Source organism: Mastomys coucha, unplaced genomic scaffold, assembly GCF_008632895.1.
Source record: "Mastomys coucha isolate ucsf_1 unplaced genomic scaffold, UCSF_Mcou_1 pScaffold8, whole genome shotgun sequence".
In the NCBI taxonomy this organism is placed as follows: Eukaryota; Metazoa; Chordata; class Mammalia; order Rodentia; family Muridae; genus Mastomys; species Mastomys coucha.
Window position 1 is genome coordinate 15,011,756 of NW_022196914.1, and position 19,965 is coordinate 15,031,720.

The 19,965-nt window shown below is 34.4% G+C and overlaps 1 protein-coding gene across 2 annotated transcripts in view; it reads left to right on the top strand.

The window, feature by feature from the left end:
- The window catches only part of LOC116083205 (cadherin-10), a 195,277-nt gene that overhangs the window by 130,814 nt on the left and 44,498 nt on the right, over positions 1-19,965 (top strand). For both annotated transcript variants that reach the window (XM_031360005.1, XM_031360004.1), the window contains exons 3-5: positions 10,027-10,321; positions 12,130-12,249; positions 12,840-13,007. In XM_031360005.1, coding sequence (XP_031215865.1) covers positions 10,027-10,321; positions 12,130-12,249; positions 12,840-13,007 — 583 coding nt within the window. The remainder of the gene's footprint in view (positions 1-10,026; positions 10,322-12,129; positions 12,250-12,839; positions 13,008-19,965) is intronic.

Consider the following 19,965-nt stretch of genomic DNA (forward strand, 5'->3'; position numbering starts at 1 on the left):
ACACACACACACACACACACACACACAAACACAGACACCCAGAGTTGGGGGAGGGGGAATAAATTGAAATAGCATTTCTCTGGTTAACTCATTAAAATACTTTAGGAGATCCAGTCTGTTACAGATTCATTCTGATCTCCACTTTCTTTCCTCAGTCATTGAACTAGAGTCAAATACAAACAATTATCAATATATAAAGAATGATCAACTATTCTGAGTAGTAAAGATTTATGAAAGAGGAATAGTATTAGTTTTTCTGAACTCCTCCTCTTTTACTAGAGTATCACTAAATAATTCTCACCTTTTTGTATTTTTTTTAGTAGATTACGTGTGGCTCATATGGGGGTTGAACAGAGAACATTGGCATTATTAACATCATATTCTAAACAACTGAGTTAACTGCCCAACTATATTATTTGATAAACTTTTCTTTCTAATTTCTTTAATGAATTAGATTTCATCTAAAGCAATGTATTTTGTTATTTTATGTAAGATTTGCTTATTTATTGAATTACATGAAAATAAGTGAACTGAAATTGATAAATAGAATATACTATGCTCCAAAATTCACATATTTAATTTCTGACTGCCAAGGTGACCATGTTAGAAGGAAGGGTCAGGACTGGATCATATACACTAAAAAGTCTTGTGATATTTACTAATGATTTTCAACTTCATTGGTTGGAGAAGTGTCTAAAAGTTTCATGAACTGCACATGAAATGTGTCTGTCGGGTGTTTGCTGAAGTAGGTAGATCATGATATTATGGGCATAAGGGATGGGCAGCTTCTTCCAATGATAGACATAGGACAGCTAATGCAGAAGCGGAGGTCAACAAAAGGTGAAGATTGGCCAGAGAGTTGTAAACTATAGGAGTCTTTGAAAGAAAGAAATTTAGCTGGGCAGTGGTGTTGCATACCTTGAATCCCAGCATGTGGGAGGCAGAGGCACACAGATTTCTGAGTTTGAGGCCAGCCTGGTCTACAGACTGAGTTCCAGGACAGCCAGGGCTATATAGAGAAACCCACTCTCAGGAAAAAAGAAAGAAAGGAAGAAATTGCCATAGGTTACCTAAGTTGAAAGCTCAGCTCTCCTGACCCCTGCCAGCTTAACTGAAAACTCTAAAATAATCAAGTAATTTTTTTTTATTTTGTTGTCAGCCAGAATTATTTTCTTTTCATAACATTTCCAAGGGCGAATAATTTGGAGAGTTGGTATTGAAGTGTAATTTTTCCTGTGATTATCTGGCTGTGCTGCTCAAATGTCTTTGAAAATATGGAAGAACTTTGAAAGTTTTGGGGACGAAAGCTAAGATAAAATAGAGAAAATTATAAACAATTCTTGATGAGTGATTCCAGGGAATTTAGAAAAATAATATAATAAAATATAGACAATACTACTCATGGGATTTCAAATGGGAACAAATATTCTATAGGGAAGTGGACCAGTCTATTCAAGTAACACTGTGCTAATGAATTTCTACACTCTGTTCCATGTTCTAAGGCATTGTAGAAAGTAGATTTTGCAGGTAGACTTAATTTTATTATATTCTAGCTCTGAAACTATAGTCACAATATTTATTTGGATTTTGTAAAACTTCTTACAATAGCATGTGAATAAAATTCAGAGTGCAAAAGTTCAAAATATATCTTTCCAATTAATGTAGCGCATGAAAAATTATGACCAAGAAAACTGTGGCTGCTGAAGAGTTTTGGGTTCCTTAGTAGAAGCCAAGTGATTTATAACACCACAATGGGAAAGAGACATTTCAGAATGTCGTGAAGTCCTACCCATGTCAGGCTCAAGGGTATGAAAAATCTATACTCAATTAAAATTATAGAGCTCTACAGCCAACTGCCCACAGAGGTTTATGAAGGAAGTTGTATCCTATAATCCTATTCCCTCTGACTTCTATCCAAAGCACTTAGAAAAGGATTGAAATATGTTTGAAGGAAATGAAGCTAGGACTAGATCCCGCAGCATAGTGTATTCATGCTCTGATCATAATGAAAACATACATAATGTTAAAAGACTTATTTCATGGAACCTTCAACTCAAACTTTAAAGGAAGGCCAATGAATGCATGTAAAAATAGGAATCACTGTGAAGATAATGCACAGACCTGGGATGAATCCAAAGACTGAACAGAAACTCTAGCTCATTGGAGATGTCAGGAACATAAAAAGTCTGCCAAAAATAAAAATAAAAATAAATAAATAAATAAATAAATAGATAAATAAAACTTAAAAAAAATAAAATGAACAGAGAGAGAGAGAGAGAGAGAGAGAGAGAGAAAGAGAGAGAAGAACGAGACAATGACTGGATACAGTCAAGAGAAAGGCAAGCTAGATTTCAATGGACCACTAATAATTGCATGATGACCAGATTGGCTAAAGCCACCTCCTGCTATCCCATTTCAGATGCTGGACATGTCACCATAGCTACGTGATTTAATTTTCTGTTCTGGATTTTAGTTTTAGTCTATTCAATGTTTTGTTGCTATACTGCTATATACACTATACCACCATTTGTACACTGGTGGCACATAACTAGATTTTTAATGGTTTTAGTGGCCGATAGCTAATTTTTGCCCTGAGTCTCAGAAAACTGTAAATTTGCACTTTGTAGCAATGCTTGAAGTGTCATGAATCTTAAGTACTTTGTTACAGTGATTAAAAAGGTCACACAAACTCTCAACACACAAATCAATATTCCTTTCAAGTCCTAAGAGAAAGCCCTCTCTTTCTGTACGGTCTAGAAAGGCAGCTAGAAGACACTGACATACTCAAGGCAGATCAATGAGTAATCTGGGACAGTGACCCTTGACTTTCCATGAGTATCAGCTTCCTTTTCACTGCTGCTGTAAGGCAATGAGCCAAAATTCTTGATAAAGAGATGATTTTGCTGAGGTTCCTTCCAGAAACATAATCATAATGTAGGGTGATGAATGGCAGGAAGAAGGCTTGGTAGCTGGAGTAGGAAGTTGAGAAGTCACATCTTCAACCATAACTAATACTCAGAGAGACAAGTGAAGTGGAGGAAATGCTTTCTATCCTCAGAGTTGGCCCCTAGCTGATGTATTTTTTCCAGTGAAGAGACAGCTCCTCAAGGTTCTATAACCGTCAGCTGAGGACCAAATATTTAGAGATGTGATCCTATGCAGGAAGTAAGTCATGAAAGACATTGCACCACACTAGAACTGAAATTCTTTCTTTTGTTTGGAAGTAATCCAACCCATGGTTCTTGATTATAATAGACTAAACAAACTCAATTTCCGGGAACACACTACCTATCCTGAAATGTATCTTAAGTCTTGTGTGACTTGTACCTCCCTAACTCTTAAATGAAAAAGATGTTTTGAAACAAGGTCTGCTCCCACATCCCTTTTCTGTTACAAAGTTTATTTCATACAAACTTAAGATGAATGTATGACTACATCAGAAATAGGCTACATTTCAACATGCCAAGCATTCTTCAAATATTGTTTGAGAAGTTTCTTTAACCTCTCCAGCTTGCTTACACTTAAAATATTAAAACTGTTCAATACAAACTAGTGCAATAATAGCTTTTAATTAAACTTTTCTGAGTTAAAAAGTTAAGAAACATGGAGATGACTTTTAACTGTACAGTACAGAAGCTGTTGTCCTATTTTCATTAGTTGTCATGCATCCTGCCATGTCCTTTATCTGCTGGGGAATTTACAACGAGCACAGCAGGTTGTGAATTTTTAATAGGCTTTCCTCAAGGAAAGGAAAGGTCAGTATTAACATAAAATTCTTCTTAAAGATTTGTGGCCAAATGTTTCACACCGGAAAACAGGTGTTACTGCAGAGCTAAAGCCACATGCATCTCTTTTTCTTTTTTCTCTTTTCCTTTCCTTTCCTTTCCTTTCCTTTCCTTTCCTTTCCTTTCCTTTCCTTTCCTTTCCTTCCCTTCCCTTCCTTTCCCTTTCTTCTTTTTCTTTTTCTTTTTCTTTTTCTCTTTCTTTGTGTTTATGTGTGTGTTGAAAGAAAATTTTGTGTGCACTCTTCCACATATACTAAAATCAGAACTAACTGGACCCATCAGAGCTCACAGGGACTAAACTACCATTCAAAGGGTATACACAGGGTCTGTCCATGATTCCACCTACATATGTAGCAGAGGACTGCCTTATCTGGCATCAGTGGTAGGGTAGGCACTTGGTCCTGTGGAGACTTGATGCCCCAGAGAAGGGAATGCTAGAGGAGTAAGGCAGGAGTGGGTGGGTGGGTGGGTGGGTGAGCAAATGGTGAGCACCCTCTTGAAGTTGAAGGGGAGAATGGGGTAAAGGGCTCATGGAGGGGAGACCAGGAAGTGGATAACATTTGAAATGTAAACAAATAAAATGATTAATAAATTAAAAAAGAAAACTTTATATCTCATAAAATAGCAAAATACAAACCCATGTAAAATATTTTTCCTTTGAAATTTAATACTATACGTTTTTTTGAGAAGATAGTTAATTGACCCCATCTCTGTATCATAAACACATAAGACTTGATTCAATTAAATGAAATAAGTTAATTTATAATAATGTATGTAAATTAAATATTTATGCCTAACATCCAAAAATGTTGAACAATGAAAAAGCAGTAGTTATAATGAAATAACTAATGTCCCATCTCAGTAAATAAGTTGTTATGTGAAATAGTATTTTATTTGATGTATAATATTAAGGCAAAGAAGCAATGTGGAAGAATGTGGAGAAATTACATATGAAGTGAAGTAAACTAATTAAGGCAGCTGCTTAACTTTATCCTCTAGACTCAGTACTAATTGTTGTAGCCATTAACTCACAGCTAATCAGTTGTTCATGCTGGACCTACACAAGCATGGAACTATCAACACTTAGTCATGGAATCATGGTGGGCTCATAGGATCTATCCTTTGATGAAACACTACAGGCTATTGATAGATTCTGTGATGAAGAAGTGTGTACCCACTATTGGGCCTTCTAGGATCCATAGAATATCTGCAAACCTAAGGTCAAACAGACAGTCCTGGATAAATCCAGTAGGTCATAAAACAAAATCAGTAGACTTGAAAATGAAAAAGAGAGGCTTGTGGTGAAAAAGGATGACTCAAAAATAAGGATGGCTTGGCAGAGAGAATGGTCGATATGCATTGTGTATTTATATAAAACTACTCAACAACAAATTGTAATTGATATGAAAATATGGTCAAAGAAAAAACAATAAAATAAAATAAATCCAGCTGTGATTTTTATCCTAAATCCAGATTTATAAAAATTCAAATCCCACTGTATAAATGTACAATCCCTCAAGCTTTCCTTTTGCATATTTACCTGATTCAAGTAGCTGAACCACTTTAAATCATTATCTTCTTGCCTTGCATATTTCTGTACCTCACTTCTATGCTCTGTATTCTAAGATACACATTTTTAAAAAGAATTTCTTTAGTTTCCAAGCTGTATTCAGTCTTCATCTGGTAGCTTAGATATTACATGCTTAAGCAGATACGTAGCACTCCTATGAGTTATGTAGAGTTTTCTTCATCTTTTCTACTTTTGTGAAAAACTAAAAATAAGAGGCATGAGCATGGGAAGACTAGACTAGAACTAAATGAAGCATTTTGTTGATTGTTTTTTCTGATTCTAATAAAAATATTGACACCAATATATCAATTAGAAGGTGTATAATAGAAGGCCCAACAGTGGGTACACAACTGCTCATAACAGAATCCACTGATGGCCTGTAGTGCTTCATCAAAGGATGAGGCCTATGAGTCCATCATCATTCCAATTAGGCAACCCATGAGTTTTATCTATGAAATGGGTTAATTTCCAATATCTCAGGAGATATAATATTTCAGCTGAACCAAAATGGTGCTTCCAAGCCTTGTCTATTTTATTGAAGTATGTTCGAATAAAGATTTATTACCATTGGCTAGTATTATGTCCCTAATCACCTTCATCTTTATCTTTATTCCAGTTTTAGTGGTCAGTTGTGTCCAGCTTTTTACCACTGTAAGAAAGAACTTTAAAAAAAAAGAAAGAGCTTTAAAAAAAATTCATCACTAGTATAAAGCCTGATTTTTGGAGAAAACACGTATTTAATGTGCAGCTTCTTAGCATGTAAAGTACTACATTTGTAGCTGTCAATTGCTTCTCTTAATTATATCCCTTTTGGAAAAAGTAGACATCTTTTCATTTTCTGACTCTTAAAAACCACAGTCTGACTTGCATCCGCCTCTATTAGGTTTGCTGCTACCATGTTCAATTTTTGAATCCAACAAAAAGTCTCACAGTATGTGGTCCAATTACAAGATTTAATTTTCACTCTGTAGTCTAAGTGAAGGTATAAATCCAGCTGTGATTTTTATCCTAAGTTCAGATTTATAAAAATTCAAATCCCACTGTATAAATGTACAATCCCTAAAGCTTTCCTTTTGCATACTTACCTGATTCAAGTAGTCGAACCACTTTGAATCATTATCTTCTTGCCTTGCATATTTCTGTACCTCACTTCTATGCTCTATATTCACCATTATCCTAAGATACACATTTTTAAAAAGAATTTCTTTAGTTTCCAAGCTGTATTCAGTCTTCATCTGGTAGCTTAGATATTACATGCTTAAGCAGATACCTATCACTCCTATGAGCTGTGTAGAGTTTTCTCTGTGTATATGCTTTACATATCTCCTTTGGATCTTCTATAGAATACAGATGGATTTTTGCATTTGCTTCTAAAAGCACCTGACTATATAGAAAATTCAAATCAAAGTCATTGAATGAATAGCAAATAAAACTTGACCTGTCTACAGTGAACCACAGTACTGTCTGGTCAAATGATTGATAACACCAGTAGCACTGGGTTATGTTTCTCAGACTGAATAAGAGATGTGTAATGCTTAAGGCTGCCTCTGCTAAGATGACCGCAGTGTTGCAAATGTATATAATTTGAGAGTTTCTGAGAAATAGGGTACAATTTTAGATACTATTATCCATCAGTCTGTTGATTGCTTGAGACTGATTCCTGGACTACACATTCATATGTGACTTCTGAGAGTTTCTTGTTTCAAAACTGATACTTCCTCTGTTTACTTCTCTTGTATTGTTGCTTTCAAGTAGCTACACGCTCAGTAAATAGCTCTTTGTCTCCCAACTTCTTTTATCTCTAAAGTACCTATACATTTCAGATATGTGTATCCATTATACCACTAATGAGTAATTCTTCTAAATTGAGAATGGAGCTATATACAGAAAAGATTGCTAAATTCTAATGAACATATAACATCAAAACAAAGTAAACCACTTTGTAAATGTATCTGTAACTAGCAATACAATCACACATATAAATATATTCACTTTTGCTTATATTTATGCTCATATAATGACTTTGGGGGCTAGGCAGATGACGAGTTCATCATGGGGTGGCTATGCAAACATGACCTACAAGAAACCATCACCTTTAAAGAAGCTTAAACTCCCTCTCCTAAGGATCACTAAGTGTTTATAACTCCTCAGTTAATAGTGGAGGCTCATCAACCACTTACACCACCATTTTAGAATATTAAACAGCTTGATCTTGTACAAAGGCATACACATCTGCCTTGCGTTCATGTGTGCAGAGGTCCTGCTATGTCCAGAAGACATATTTTATTCTCTGGTTTTCTGGCCTCTTAAAACCTCACTCTTCTTCTGAGGGGGCACCTCATATTTGGGGAGAGAGTGTGATGTAATGTCTCACTTTGTAGCTGAGCACTGTAGCATCACTTATTGTCCGCAGGTTTTAGAGTTGTATGTGCTTTACATTAACCACCATCCTCTGCAGATAGACTTTTCAGATGAAATCTGAGAGCTGCACTAATCTGTGTGTAGAGACAAATGAATTTAGAGAGCCATTTAACATTGTATCCATTTAGCAAATTAAGTGTGTTAGGTTCAGCCCTGGGCCTATGAGCACCCCAACCATGGATTTTTGGTTAAATTTGCCATACTGGGCTTTTTTTTTCCTGTGGAGCAGGTCTTTAATTTAATCACAACTGGTTGATTACCCTCCTATGATTCATAGCAGGACTGCATCCATGGGCACAATCTTGCCATGCTAGACATTATTTCTATTCACAAGGTTCAGAGCATTGCAAGGTTGTTTACATTACTCCCCTTTAGAAGCCTGCACAGCACCTTTCAGTGTTATGAGTGTTAGCCAGCAGGGAAGAAGTTCCAACGCCTGTACCAGCTGGGTTTCAAACTGTCCCATGAACAATCTGTGCATTGTCTTCAGCAGTAGCCATTACTATAAAGTTCTCATTGGGGAACTAAGAGCACCCTGGATAGCCTTTCTTGCTTTGGAAGACTCTAGGATGTTTCTGACAAAGACCTTGGGAGTTAGTTATCACACACTAGGCACTGGGCTTTTAGTTTGGAAAGCAGTGACTTCTACAATGAACCTGCATAGGGTAATTCTAATTAGATGCTTTTTTTTTTTTTTTTATGAATATACGAATGATTAAACCTTTCAAAATAATAAGTTTGTGTAGCCCTGGCTGTCCTGGAACTCACTCTGTAGACCAGGCTGGCCTCAAACTCAGAAATCCATCTGCCTCTGCCACCCAAGTGCTGGGAATAAAAGCGTGTGACACCACCACCCGGCCTCCATATGGCTTTTTAAAATCATCCTTACAGTTACTTATTCTTCTCCACTTCTTCTCAGTCTGGCCTTCCCATCGCTCTCCCAGTTAAAGTTCCTTCCCCGTCATTCACTTCTCCCTGCATATGAAATTTGTAGACCATAATCTACAGAAATTAAGAAAGCAACACAAGGTGGTCTATTATTAATTTTAAAAATTACATTTATTACATATACTAAAACTATAACAATTGCATATATAATACAAATGGATATAGTTATAATCCTGGTCCCTCCAAAGTAATTTCTCTTAAGGTACCAGCATGTTTCTTCCACAAGCTAAGAATCCCACAATAAGTTGTTAGCGCTGTAGAGTGCCATACTTTCTGGAAGATGCTTGGGACCCATTACTTCCCAAGACTCACCAACCTAGAGTTTACTTGTCAGTCCTAGAAGGATTTCCTCTTCTGTCTCTCAAAGGCTTAACTTAGTGATCCATGCATTTCCAAGCCTGGCTGGCTTAATTTAAGGATACCTTTGAAAAATAGTTTGGGTAGAATTTTCTGACAGTACAGGAATTCTTGGGTCCGTAGTTCAGCTGCAGTAACTTGTGCACTAGACTGGTATGTACACATGATCCCAAATACAACTGTGTTGAAATAATTCTGAAAGGTTTGATGTGGTTCCGCTATAGGTACAGGAAAGGCAGTTATAGTCTTGCCCCTTTGCAGAGTTTAAGAAGATAGCTTGACAAGGTAAAATATTAGGACGTATTTTACTTTATATTATTTATTATTTAATATATATGTGTTACATGGACATCTATACTTTGTTCTGAGACCTACAAGTATTTGCAGGGTAAAAGTCATCTTCGTATGCAACCAAATATTATGTTTATTATTCCCACATTTGATGTCTGCCTCATATATGCCCAAAAGATACATAAATCCCAAGATGTTAGTAATTACAGAAGAAATATAACCAATAATAAGATGATATGAGCTGAATTTCCTGTAAAATATAATAGTAAAATAATCTTACATTTCTAGAACGAGTTGAAAGTATACCTTCATGGCTGATGCCTTTATTTGTTGATAAAAAGAGATATATACAGAGCAGGAAGTGGGAACTTCATTTAACTTTGGAGTCTTGCTTTTTTGTTTTGTTTTGTTTGTTTGTTTTTGTTTTTTGTTTTTTGTTCTGGCGGCAGAGGAGCAGGGTAGTGGGGATTCACAGTGCTTCATGAAGAGCTCTTGCTGGTCCTTAAGTATGATAGAAGCTACTCTTCTCTTTTATAGAACTGATATTACTGACCCTGTTGTTTGTGATGGGATTTGAAGGGCCCTCTTTGAATACTTTTACTCCTGTGCATCTTTAGTCATCATCATGGATATGCTCATTTTTATTTCCTCCAGCTTCATTCAGACCAAGATAAAGGAGATGGATCGCTCAAATATATTTTGTCTGGAGACGGAGCTGGTACTCTTTTTATTATTGATGAAAAAACAGGTGATATTCATGCCACAAGAAGAATTGATAGGGAAGAAAAGGCCTTTTATACTCTACGTGCACAAGCTATTAACAGAAGAACTCTGAGGCCAGTAGAACCAGAGTCAGAATTTGTGATCAAAATCCATGATATCAATGACAATGAGCCTACATTCCCAGAAGAAATTTATACAGCCAGTGTTCCTGAAATGTCCGTTGTAGGTAAGTACAGTTACAACATTTATGATATATGAAAACTATGAAAGTGATTTCAAATCATTCTTTCAATATTGTGTTTAATTAGCTTAAATCACTCTTTTTATTCCCCACTCAAAATGCATATATATTTTAGTAAGGAAGCAATGAATAAAATGAGAGATATTATTGCATTTTACATGACTTGTCAATTTGCTAATCTTCACAGCACATTTAGGTAAAACTGTCCAGTAATCCAGAAAATACCTCTAAATTTCAGTAGAAAGAACAAAAGTGAAACTTATAATAACTTTTACTGTTTTAGCCTGTGTGATCCTAAAGCCAAATATCTTAAGATTATAATTATTTTCTTCTCTCCACAATGTACCAGATACTGGGTCCCATTCGGAACCTGTATATAAAGTCATACAAGTGGCATAGTATATGCACATGACTGATGGCATACCCTCCTGCATAATTTAAATAATCTTCAGATTATTCATGAAACCAAGCAAAATAAATTTATTTCAGTAGTTACTATCCTGTTTTGTTTACAGAAAGCAACAAAGAAAAATATCTATACATGTTCAATAGAACTATAAAAGCATTTTGAATTCTCCTACAGAAAATCGAATGATCGCTATAGATCATTAGAACGTTAGTTAGAGCAACATACCATAGACTGGTACAGCAAGAGTGCCAGAGGTTAGACGTAGTTTCATGTATGAATGCTAGTCACAATTTATCAGAAGATTTTATGTAGATTATTTACATATTCAAACAAGAGTTTTGATTGGATTATTTTGTTAATACTGAAAGATCCTTGTTCTATAATATTTTCATATAAATCTTCTGTAATCATTTTCATACTTAAGTAACCCCACTGAAACCTCACCTCCATATAATGGGACAGAATAACAACATTGGATTGTGAAATATATAAAATAAAAGGTAAAAAGTATAATGTTTAAGAAAATGGAATATAGTTATAATGGTAACCATGTGATATATTAATGACATAATACAAATACTTGATTTTTATTAAATAGTTACTGATAATATATCCAAAGTTCCGAAAAGCCTAATAATATTTTTAGAGTAAGATATGCTTGGTTTTCACAAAAAAACAAACTCTCCAAATGTGTGTGAATTTGAGTAAATTAATAAAATTGTTTATTAAATAGTAGGATTTGGAATTTTAATATTAATATAAAGCTCATGCATCTCTCAAAAAATTTTGTTTGGAGATTGCTATTTCACTTTGTTAAAAACCCCAAGGACTTTGGGTAGTCATCAAGCATAAAGCCCATAGATATCATGAATCATGTTAGACATATCTTACTAGTTCTGGGAACATAGGGTCATCTTGGATTGTTTCTAAATTTGGAATTCAATCTACTCCTGATATTGTATTCTAGAGCAGATGTTAATTATTTTTAGAGTTAATTAGTGCAAGGGAAGAAAGATTATACTTACTCCTTTGAGATTTAGATATACCCTTTACTAAAAACAAGTCTATTATTTGAAAATTCATTTTAATAATACCAGGTTTCCATGTTTAAAAAGAGACCATGTTTGATATGTTCTGAAATACTGCATTATCTATTTTGTCTATAAGCATTCACCTTTTGGTTAAATCGTAACTTCTATGTTGAATTTAGGATTCCTTGGCAACACAGTATACCTATATGTATATCCATCACCAAACCATATCCAACATTTCCTTAAAGTGGTCATTTTTAAAGCTAAAAGTCACTCAAGTCTTCAATGAAAACAAGCACTTTTGCTCCTCCTTCTGGTACTGTGCAGAACTAAGCTGAATTTGGATACTTCAGGTACTTCTGTGGTGCAAGTCACAGCTACAGATGCCGATGACCCTTCCTATGGAAACAGCGCCAGAGTCATTTACAGCATCCTTCAAGGGCAGCCTTATTTCTCTGTGGAACCAGAAACAGGTCAGGAGCAACACATTGGTGTTTACTGAAGTTACCATGTTTGTGATCTTTGCAAGTGTAAGGTGGAAAATAAAAATAAATGCTAAGCATTAGGAGTGGGACATAAGGTATAATTTTCAGTAGATATACATGTTGATTTTAAGGCAAATGAACCTCAACTCCAATAATTTGTCTTAACCACAGTAGATCCCAGAAACTCTCCAGGACCTTGCAAGCCATTATCTGGGAGCTGAAGACTAATGTCTTTGTGTTTCCATACAAAGCTTTTCACTTACTAAGATACATGCCCAGCCTGATTATTATATACTTAAAATCTCAAATATGGAAGTGATTGAACTAATAGAAATATAACTGTGAAATTTTATATAAGTTTAGAATAATATAGTGCATATGATACTACTAGGAGATAGGAGATAGCAAACAAAACAAACACTAAGGATGGACATGAAATTAGTTTTATACTGGATATATATACATATATAGTGGATATTATATATATGTATATATCATTTATATCATAAACTATGATAATTGATTAAATTGGAAGGTACCACATAGTGGAATGACACAGCATTTGTATTTTCCCAAAGGTATCATCAGGACAGCTCTGCCAAACATGAACAGGGAGAACAAGGAACAGTACCAGGTGGTTATTCAAGCCAAGGACATGGGCGGCCAGATGGGGGGTTTGTCTGGAACCACCACAGTGAACATCACTCTGACAGATGTCAACGACAATCCACCTCGCTTCCCCCAGAGTAAGTGTGATCTTATCGTCATTCTATAGAGCATAAGATCTAGAGTATAAGTACAGACTTAACAAACTACCAATTAGCTAATTAAAACCACTCTGATGCTTTACTAGCAAACTCCTAGTAAATGGTCAAATTAAGTAATTTTGAAAAATCTCCTACAGAGTTGGGGACTCTGAAGTTCAACTAACCCCTCCTCCCACACAAAATGTGTACTAATTACCTAATAACTGTTTAATCTAGTAAAGGGAATACCAGCCGGTCAGTGACTCATGCCTTTAATTCCAGCACTTGGGAGGCAGAGGCAGGCAGATTTCTGAGTTCGAGGCCAGCCTGGTCTACAGAGTGAGTGAGTGAGTTCTAGTATAGCCAGGGATACACAGAGAAACCCTGTCTTGAAAAACCAAAAAAAAAAAAGAAATACCTTCATTTATAAAGGTAATAATATAATATATAATGACTATTTTTTCTCTACTTAGATATTGATAAGTAAGGTCCTAAGTTGAAGATAAAATTTAATAAAATATCAAATCCTAAGGATGCGACTATAAATACCAATGTAGTCAGAACTTTAGGAAGTAATCTAAATTGGATTTTCTATCCCTACATATGGAAAGGCAGACCTCCTAAAATATTTAATATTTCTGGTCCACATATAGATAAATGCATCTGTAATTAATTCTCCATGTTTCCAAAATCAATTAAGAATCAGTTAAGAGTCCTTATCTTCTGATTAAATTACGATTTTATAAACCATATATTTACTCTCTCTTCTTTCAAAAACTTGGAAGATTATATGTGTGAAACATGGACCTGGTGACAGTGATGTTAGTGGGCTCTGAGGCCTCTACCTAGTTTAATCTCTTTCACTAGTTCCTCCACTTCAAGACAGAATTTAGAGCTGTAAAGAATCAAGCAAAAAAAAAAAAACCACATTCTAGTGTGATCTCTATTCTATCCCACTATCTTTAGTTTTAAAAGAATTGCAAATATAATTATATTCTTACCACATCTTCCAACTCCCTAGCCCACCCTGCCAATGTCTGACAATTCCCAAATTCAAGGCCTCCTATTTAAACATTGTTTTCATGTATACATAAAGAAGTAATCAACATACGAATACAACCTGCTGAATCAATTCACTGTAGTGAGAACATATATGTTTCTAGAGCTGGCCATGATGACTATTCTTAATTTTTATCTATTCCCTGGTTATCACATTTTACTTTTGACATCAGCTTCAATCGCTTTGTGATAAAATAAATTTGGAATGACAAAGCTTATTTTAATCGTCTTTGTAACTTTATACCGATTTTACTTGGGAAGCTAGCTAATATTTTACTGTAGTTTTACTTTCCATAAGAAGGACTGGAGTTCTTTCTGTGCTATTAACCTAGATTTTCTTGTAAGTAGTATATAACTAGGGTTCATTTATTTAAAATTATGTGTGTTGAGGGCTTATAAACTCAGATAGAATTATTTGAATGTGCTTGCCATATGTCTGTATATACTGTGTATATTTGTTTGTGCATGTCTTTATTATATATGTGATTATATTTAGGCATTAATTTACATGCCATCAGATGTGAGCTTTTGGAGAAGTTGTTTTTGGTTTTGTTTTTAATCCATAAACATATGCAAAAGAGGACATCCATGTACCTACTTTTCAAATAGTCATATTTTACCTTAATGTAGTGTTACTCATCAAGAAAGAAATCTATAGTCATCCTTAGTATAGTAATCCTTTTCTTTGAACACTTTAATAATAGCCACACTAGTTAATCCAATGTAAAATTTAAATTTCACATTCGATGTGTATTCTTGAACTATTATCTTGAATCTTTTGTCAAGATAATGAGCATGTTGAGCTGGAGAGATGACTCAGTCATTTCAAACACTTGATGCCCTTACAGAGGACTTGGGCTTGTTTACCAGCACCCACTTGATGACTCATAATTAATTATGGTTTCAGTCATAGGGTATCTGAAGCCCTCTTCTAGCCTTTGAGGGTACCAGGCATGCACATGTTGCACATACATACATGCAAACTAAACATCAGACACATAAAATATATATATATATGAATCAAAGAAAATGAACATGCAAATTGAGAAGAATGAACCATATCTAATAAATGCTATATTTTACAATAAGCAAAGCAACCACTGAAAAACGATGCTTCATGAGTAACATATGTCAATTTGGAGTAGTATCAAATTTAAGGTTCTCAGCAATTTTAAATAAAATTTGATTTTGAGTAGTACATTCAATAAAGTAATTGATAAATGAAAGTTGAATAAAAAAACTCAGACATTTCCAAGTGACTATGATCAGTAAACCTATATTTATTTCATTGTGTTTTTCTTTTAGCCCTTCATTCAATACACATTTATTTGCCTTTACTCACTTGTAATTCACTCCTGGCTCATGAAGCCAAAATATAACACAGTAATGTGGCAACAATAATGGTCGTGATATTAATAGAAACCAGAAAAATCTGCATATACTTATTTTTCTAAAGAAAAATTGTACTTGACACCATAACATCTTACTTATTAACTTATTTATTGGATTATAATAACTCAGTATTATATTCTTCATTCAGCAATTGAGCCAAGGTTAAATACACATTTACAGCATACTGTTAGCAACAGAGATAGGCTGACCTCCTCATTCAACCCTAGATATATAGCAAAATAAATTTTGAAGATTTTCAATATACCTTGTAACTTACCTACCTTGTTATTTTAAATTATAGATAAAAACATATTTCCTTGGGTATTTTTTCTTGATTATCTTTTATCTTATGAATTTTCACAATGTATCTATTGAGAACACTCAACTATGGCAAATAGGACATTATTTGTTACTGTAGATCATCTAGGATTGGAAACTTGATTTTTTTTTATATTTAAAATTTTTTTATTAGATATTTTCTTTATTTACATGTAAATTTCTCCCTTCCCAGTTTCCCCTCTAAAAAACAAAGAAACAAACAAAAACAACAAAAACAAACCCCAGCTGCCTCCCCACTCCCCATGCCTGCCACCCCATGTGTTTAGTTATCCACAGTTTAGCAAGTACTGTTCTGTGAATACTTCCACACATAACAGATCACTGAAGCCTCAAGACCGTCATATAAATAACATATATACATTTTACTACCTTAATATTTTCCCCAGTACATAAAGCAAGGGAAAAAAAAAACCCAGCAAACTCTGCAAAGTAGAAACTATAGTAGAAACAAAGTAGAAAGCAAAAAATAAAAATAAAAGATAAAAGATATACCACATTAATATTCTTTTAATAGAAATAGATTCTTCTTTCATAAACACATCCAACCTCAATTCCCTCCCCCACTCTTCCTAGCATTCGCTCATCTCCCCCACCCCGATCCACTCTCCCTCCATTTTATCTTTACAAAATTCCATTTGTCATGTTTAAAATGTTGAGAAATCTGTTTTAAATACACTATTCTCTTTAATCTAATATTATATTTAAAGTGTGGAACCAGTATAACACTTACTGGGATATGTAAAATTGTTTTCCTCTAAGTCTTCTATGAACCTGGCTTCACTTATGTTTAATCCATTTAGGTTAACTGCATTTCCAGTCCATGACTTCTTGAGGGTTACTGGCTTGTGCTGTGGTTTGGTCTCTGGACAGCTCAAGAACAGACCCTGCATGAGTCTCAATGATGTAATTCACTTAGTAGCTTTCTACTGTGGTAAATTAAACTGACCTCTATATTTTTCATTATCATCAGTAACACTGGGTTGTACTGTATTCTTTATAGAGTGATGATGTAAGATTAAATAATTCAGTGTATAGGCAGCATTGGTAGTTGGTATAGACACGTGTATGTAAGATACTTGATTGCTATCATTAAATATAGAAGTCAGATAAAACTTAAAACCCCTCTTAAATTTTATAAACCAAATTCAATATTTAACATTAGGTAATACAATTTCTTTTTTTTAATTACAAATATATTTATCTAAACAATTTTCTCTATGGATCACCACATGTCTTCAGAAAATAACAATGAATCAAATTTGGCAGTTTGGATTTTTGACCACATACGTTACTTTTTCTTTATGGCATTACAATTAAAAGACAAAGACACGTAAGTGTCCTTCGTAATCATGATAACATAACACAGGTTTCTTATGCATGGGAATTTCCTCCCTTTCATTTTTCCTTACTCTCCTAAGTCTTGATTTTGCCGCCGTTGAAAGCTGCTGTTCACTTAGGTCCAAATGATGATACAATGAAGATACAGTAAACCTGCTGAGATCCACAGCCGTTAGGACAGTAATAAAGGACGGCCTTATAATTACCAGTTATGACTAGTGCTAGTGAAGACTGTATAACAACTGCTCTTCAGCTAGTGAGGAACTCAGTAATGTTCCTTGACTTAAGCTTCATTTCATTTTTATGCATCCGTTATACCTACTTTACATTTGACTTTATCAGGCCTATTCATCTTATTTCCTTTATGTTCCCCTAAATTTTTTAAGTTTTTATTGAAAATAAATTCTTCTCTCATACAATATATCCCAAATAGAGTTTTTCCTCCCTCCACTCCTCCCAGCTCCCATCCAAATCTTTCCTCCAGATTCATTGCTCCTCCATTTCCTGGTTCACTTAAATCTTGAAGAAGAAACAAGATTTGTAGAGTAAATTGTTGGAATCTCTTCATTGAATGGACTAGAAAAAGAAGAAGGAAAGAAAAAAAAAGTAACATCGGAGACAAAAGGATTTGTTTCTGTATGGGTTTTAATATAAACAAGCAAACACCCTGATGAAAACATTGTAATGTTGATGTTCATGCAGCCTAGAGTCAGTGGGCAGGGATGTGGATTCTACCTATAAAAGTGAGGCTGATCTCAGAATTCTTTAATGCCAGAGTGCATGTTTTAATACGTTCAATTCCACTTTCTGGGGTTGGCAGCAGAAAGGAGGGCTCAATACTAGAGACTAATTGTTTGATGAAGTGGTCTGTATGTGGTCTGTGACTTGGATATAGTTTCTGAAGGGACTAGATGTGCCAGGACAGTAATGAGACTCAGGTAGAAAGCAGGACAAAGCACCAGACGTTGAGATGAGAAACACCACTCTTCACAGGCTGTGCTGCAAATGGCTGCACATAATTCAAAAGGACTACCAGTCTCTGCTCACAAGTACCACACAGACAGACGATGAAGGATGCGAAAGTCTTCGCATCCTTCTTAATAATGAGTACAGGATTCTAGGAATCCAGGCTTCACGAAACCATGCTGTCACTCACATTCACAAACAAATGGATTATAGGTGTTTTTGCACACATTTTACACTGATAAATCAAGGACTGCTAACATATAAATTTATGTTATACCATACTAGCTTAGCTAAACTTTTCAGAAGGGGGAGCTGTGAACTCCAAAGATTGCTCATTACACAATTGCAAGGTTTATTTGTTATATATGGTATTACATAAACAACCACAGATTAATAGGAAAAGATATGTTTATCATGTGGACTTCCAGTTCTATGACAAATGTACTGGAATGATTGAATTAATTACACTCTGCACCACTTTTCCCTACAAGTCACTGGGAATAGTAACAAGTAACAAGTTACTTGACCTTCCTTATTTCATTAACATCAGTTCAGAAATAGATTGCAAAGTATCTCAGAGGGAAGTTTTTATTTAGAAAAGTTGTAGGTGATAGATTTTTCAGTAATGCAAATAAATTTAAAGGTTGTAAAACCATCTCCTTATATTTCTGTTTTAACTATTTCTAAAAATCATATATAGCAATAGAAAATTGAAAAAGTGCTAGAAATTGGTAACAGAACCACTCAGAGTCTAGAAACAATTTAAAAGCAAGCATGTTTATGTGTGCTATGTTAATTGTCTTTATTGACTAATGATGTTAACCCATTAGTTTATGGCTTATATATTTTATTAACAGAATGGTAGTATAAAATATTTATAAAGAACATTTGTATAGCATATATGGATTCCAGTAAATGCATTTGTTTAGTCTTTTCATTATCTATATGAGGTAGATATTGTAACTTCCTATACATTTTATGATTTGAAAACTGGAATTTGTAAACTAATATTACTCAATTTGTAAAATGATCATGATTCTACTTTGGGGATATAAGAAATATAATGAAAAGCCACTTAATTTGAAATTGAATTTGGTACTTCTAAATATTCCACCAAAATTGGTATGTTAGCAACATTTTTTAACTTCTTTTGTTCATTTTACCTTTAATTGAATCCCTGGATCCATGTCTAATTTATGATTTATATAGTTTCATACATGACACTCAAAACATTTTAAAATATTGATATATTTTGGTAGAAAATGGAGATGTGTGTTTAGGTGGCGGTATTTGAAGAAACAAAATGAGGAAACCACCTCTGGGCTCCCCATGTATTTTAGGCTGACAGATAAGTAGGCAAGATCTTTCAAGGAACTTTTCTATAATGTTCATAGGGATTTAAGGCAGGTACATCACCGAGCTGTGAGACTATCCTAATCCCTGCCTGGTACAAGAGAGATTTGATTTAATAAGTGCCGATTTTCACTTTGTAAATAGAGTCAACCTCTCCTCTACTGAGAATCCCAAGGTAAAGTTGGCCCCAGGCTGATCTGCATATTTAAAGTTATCAAGTAGTCTTTAACAAGAGCAACTGTCAGGTGTGTCCCAGGAAGATGCTTCAAGAACATGAAGTTAAAGGGTCTCCTTTCTCTTTTATATTATGTAGGAAATACAAATATAACTATATTTAAAGTATTATAATTTTATTAGTTGCATTTAATGTGATTTTGGCAATATATACTAAAATATTTTAAAATGTTTTCCTGATTATTTTCTGTCACTTATATTTCTGTTTAAATACTTATGGTTCATGAATTAGAAAGAAATAATTCCAGTAAAGCATTTGTTTCAGTAAAAATGGATG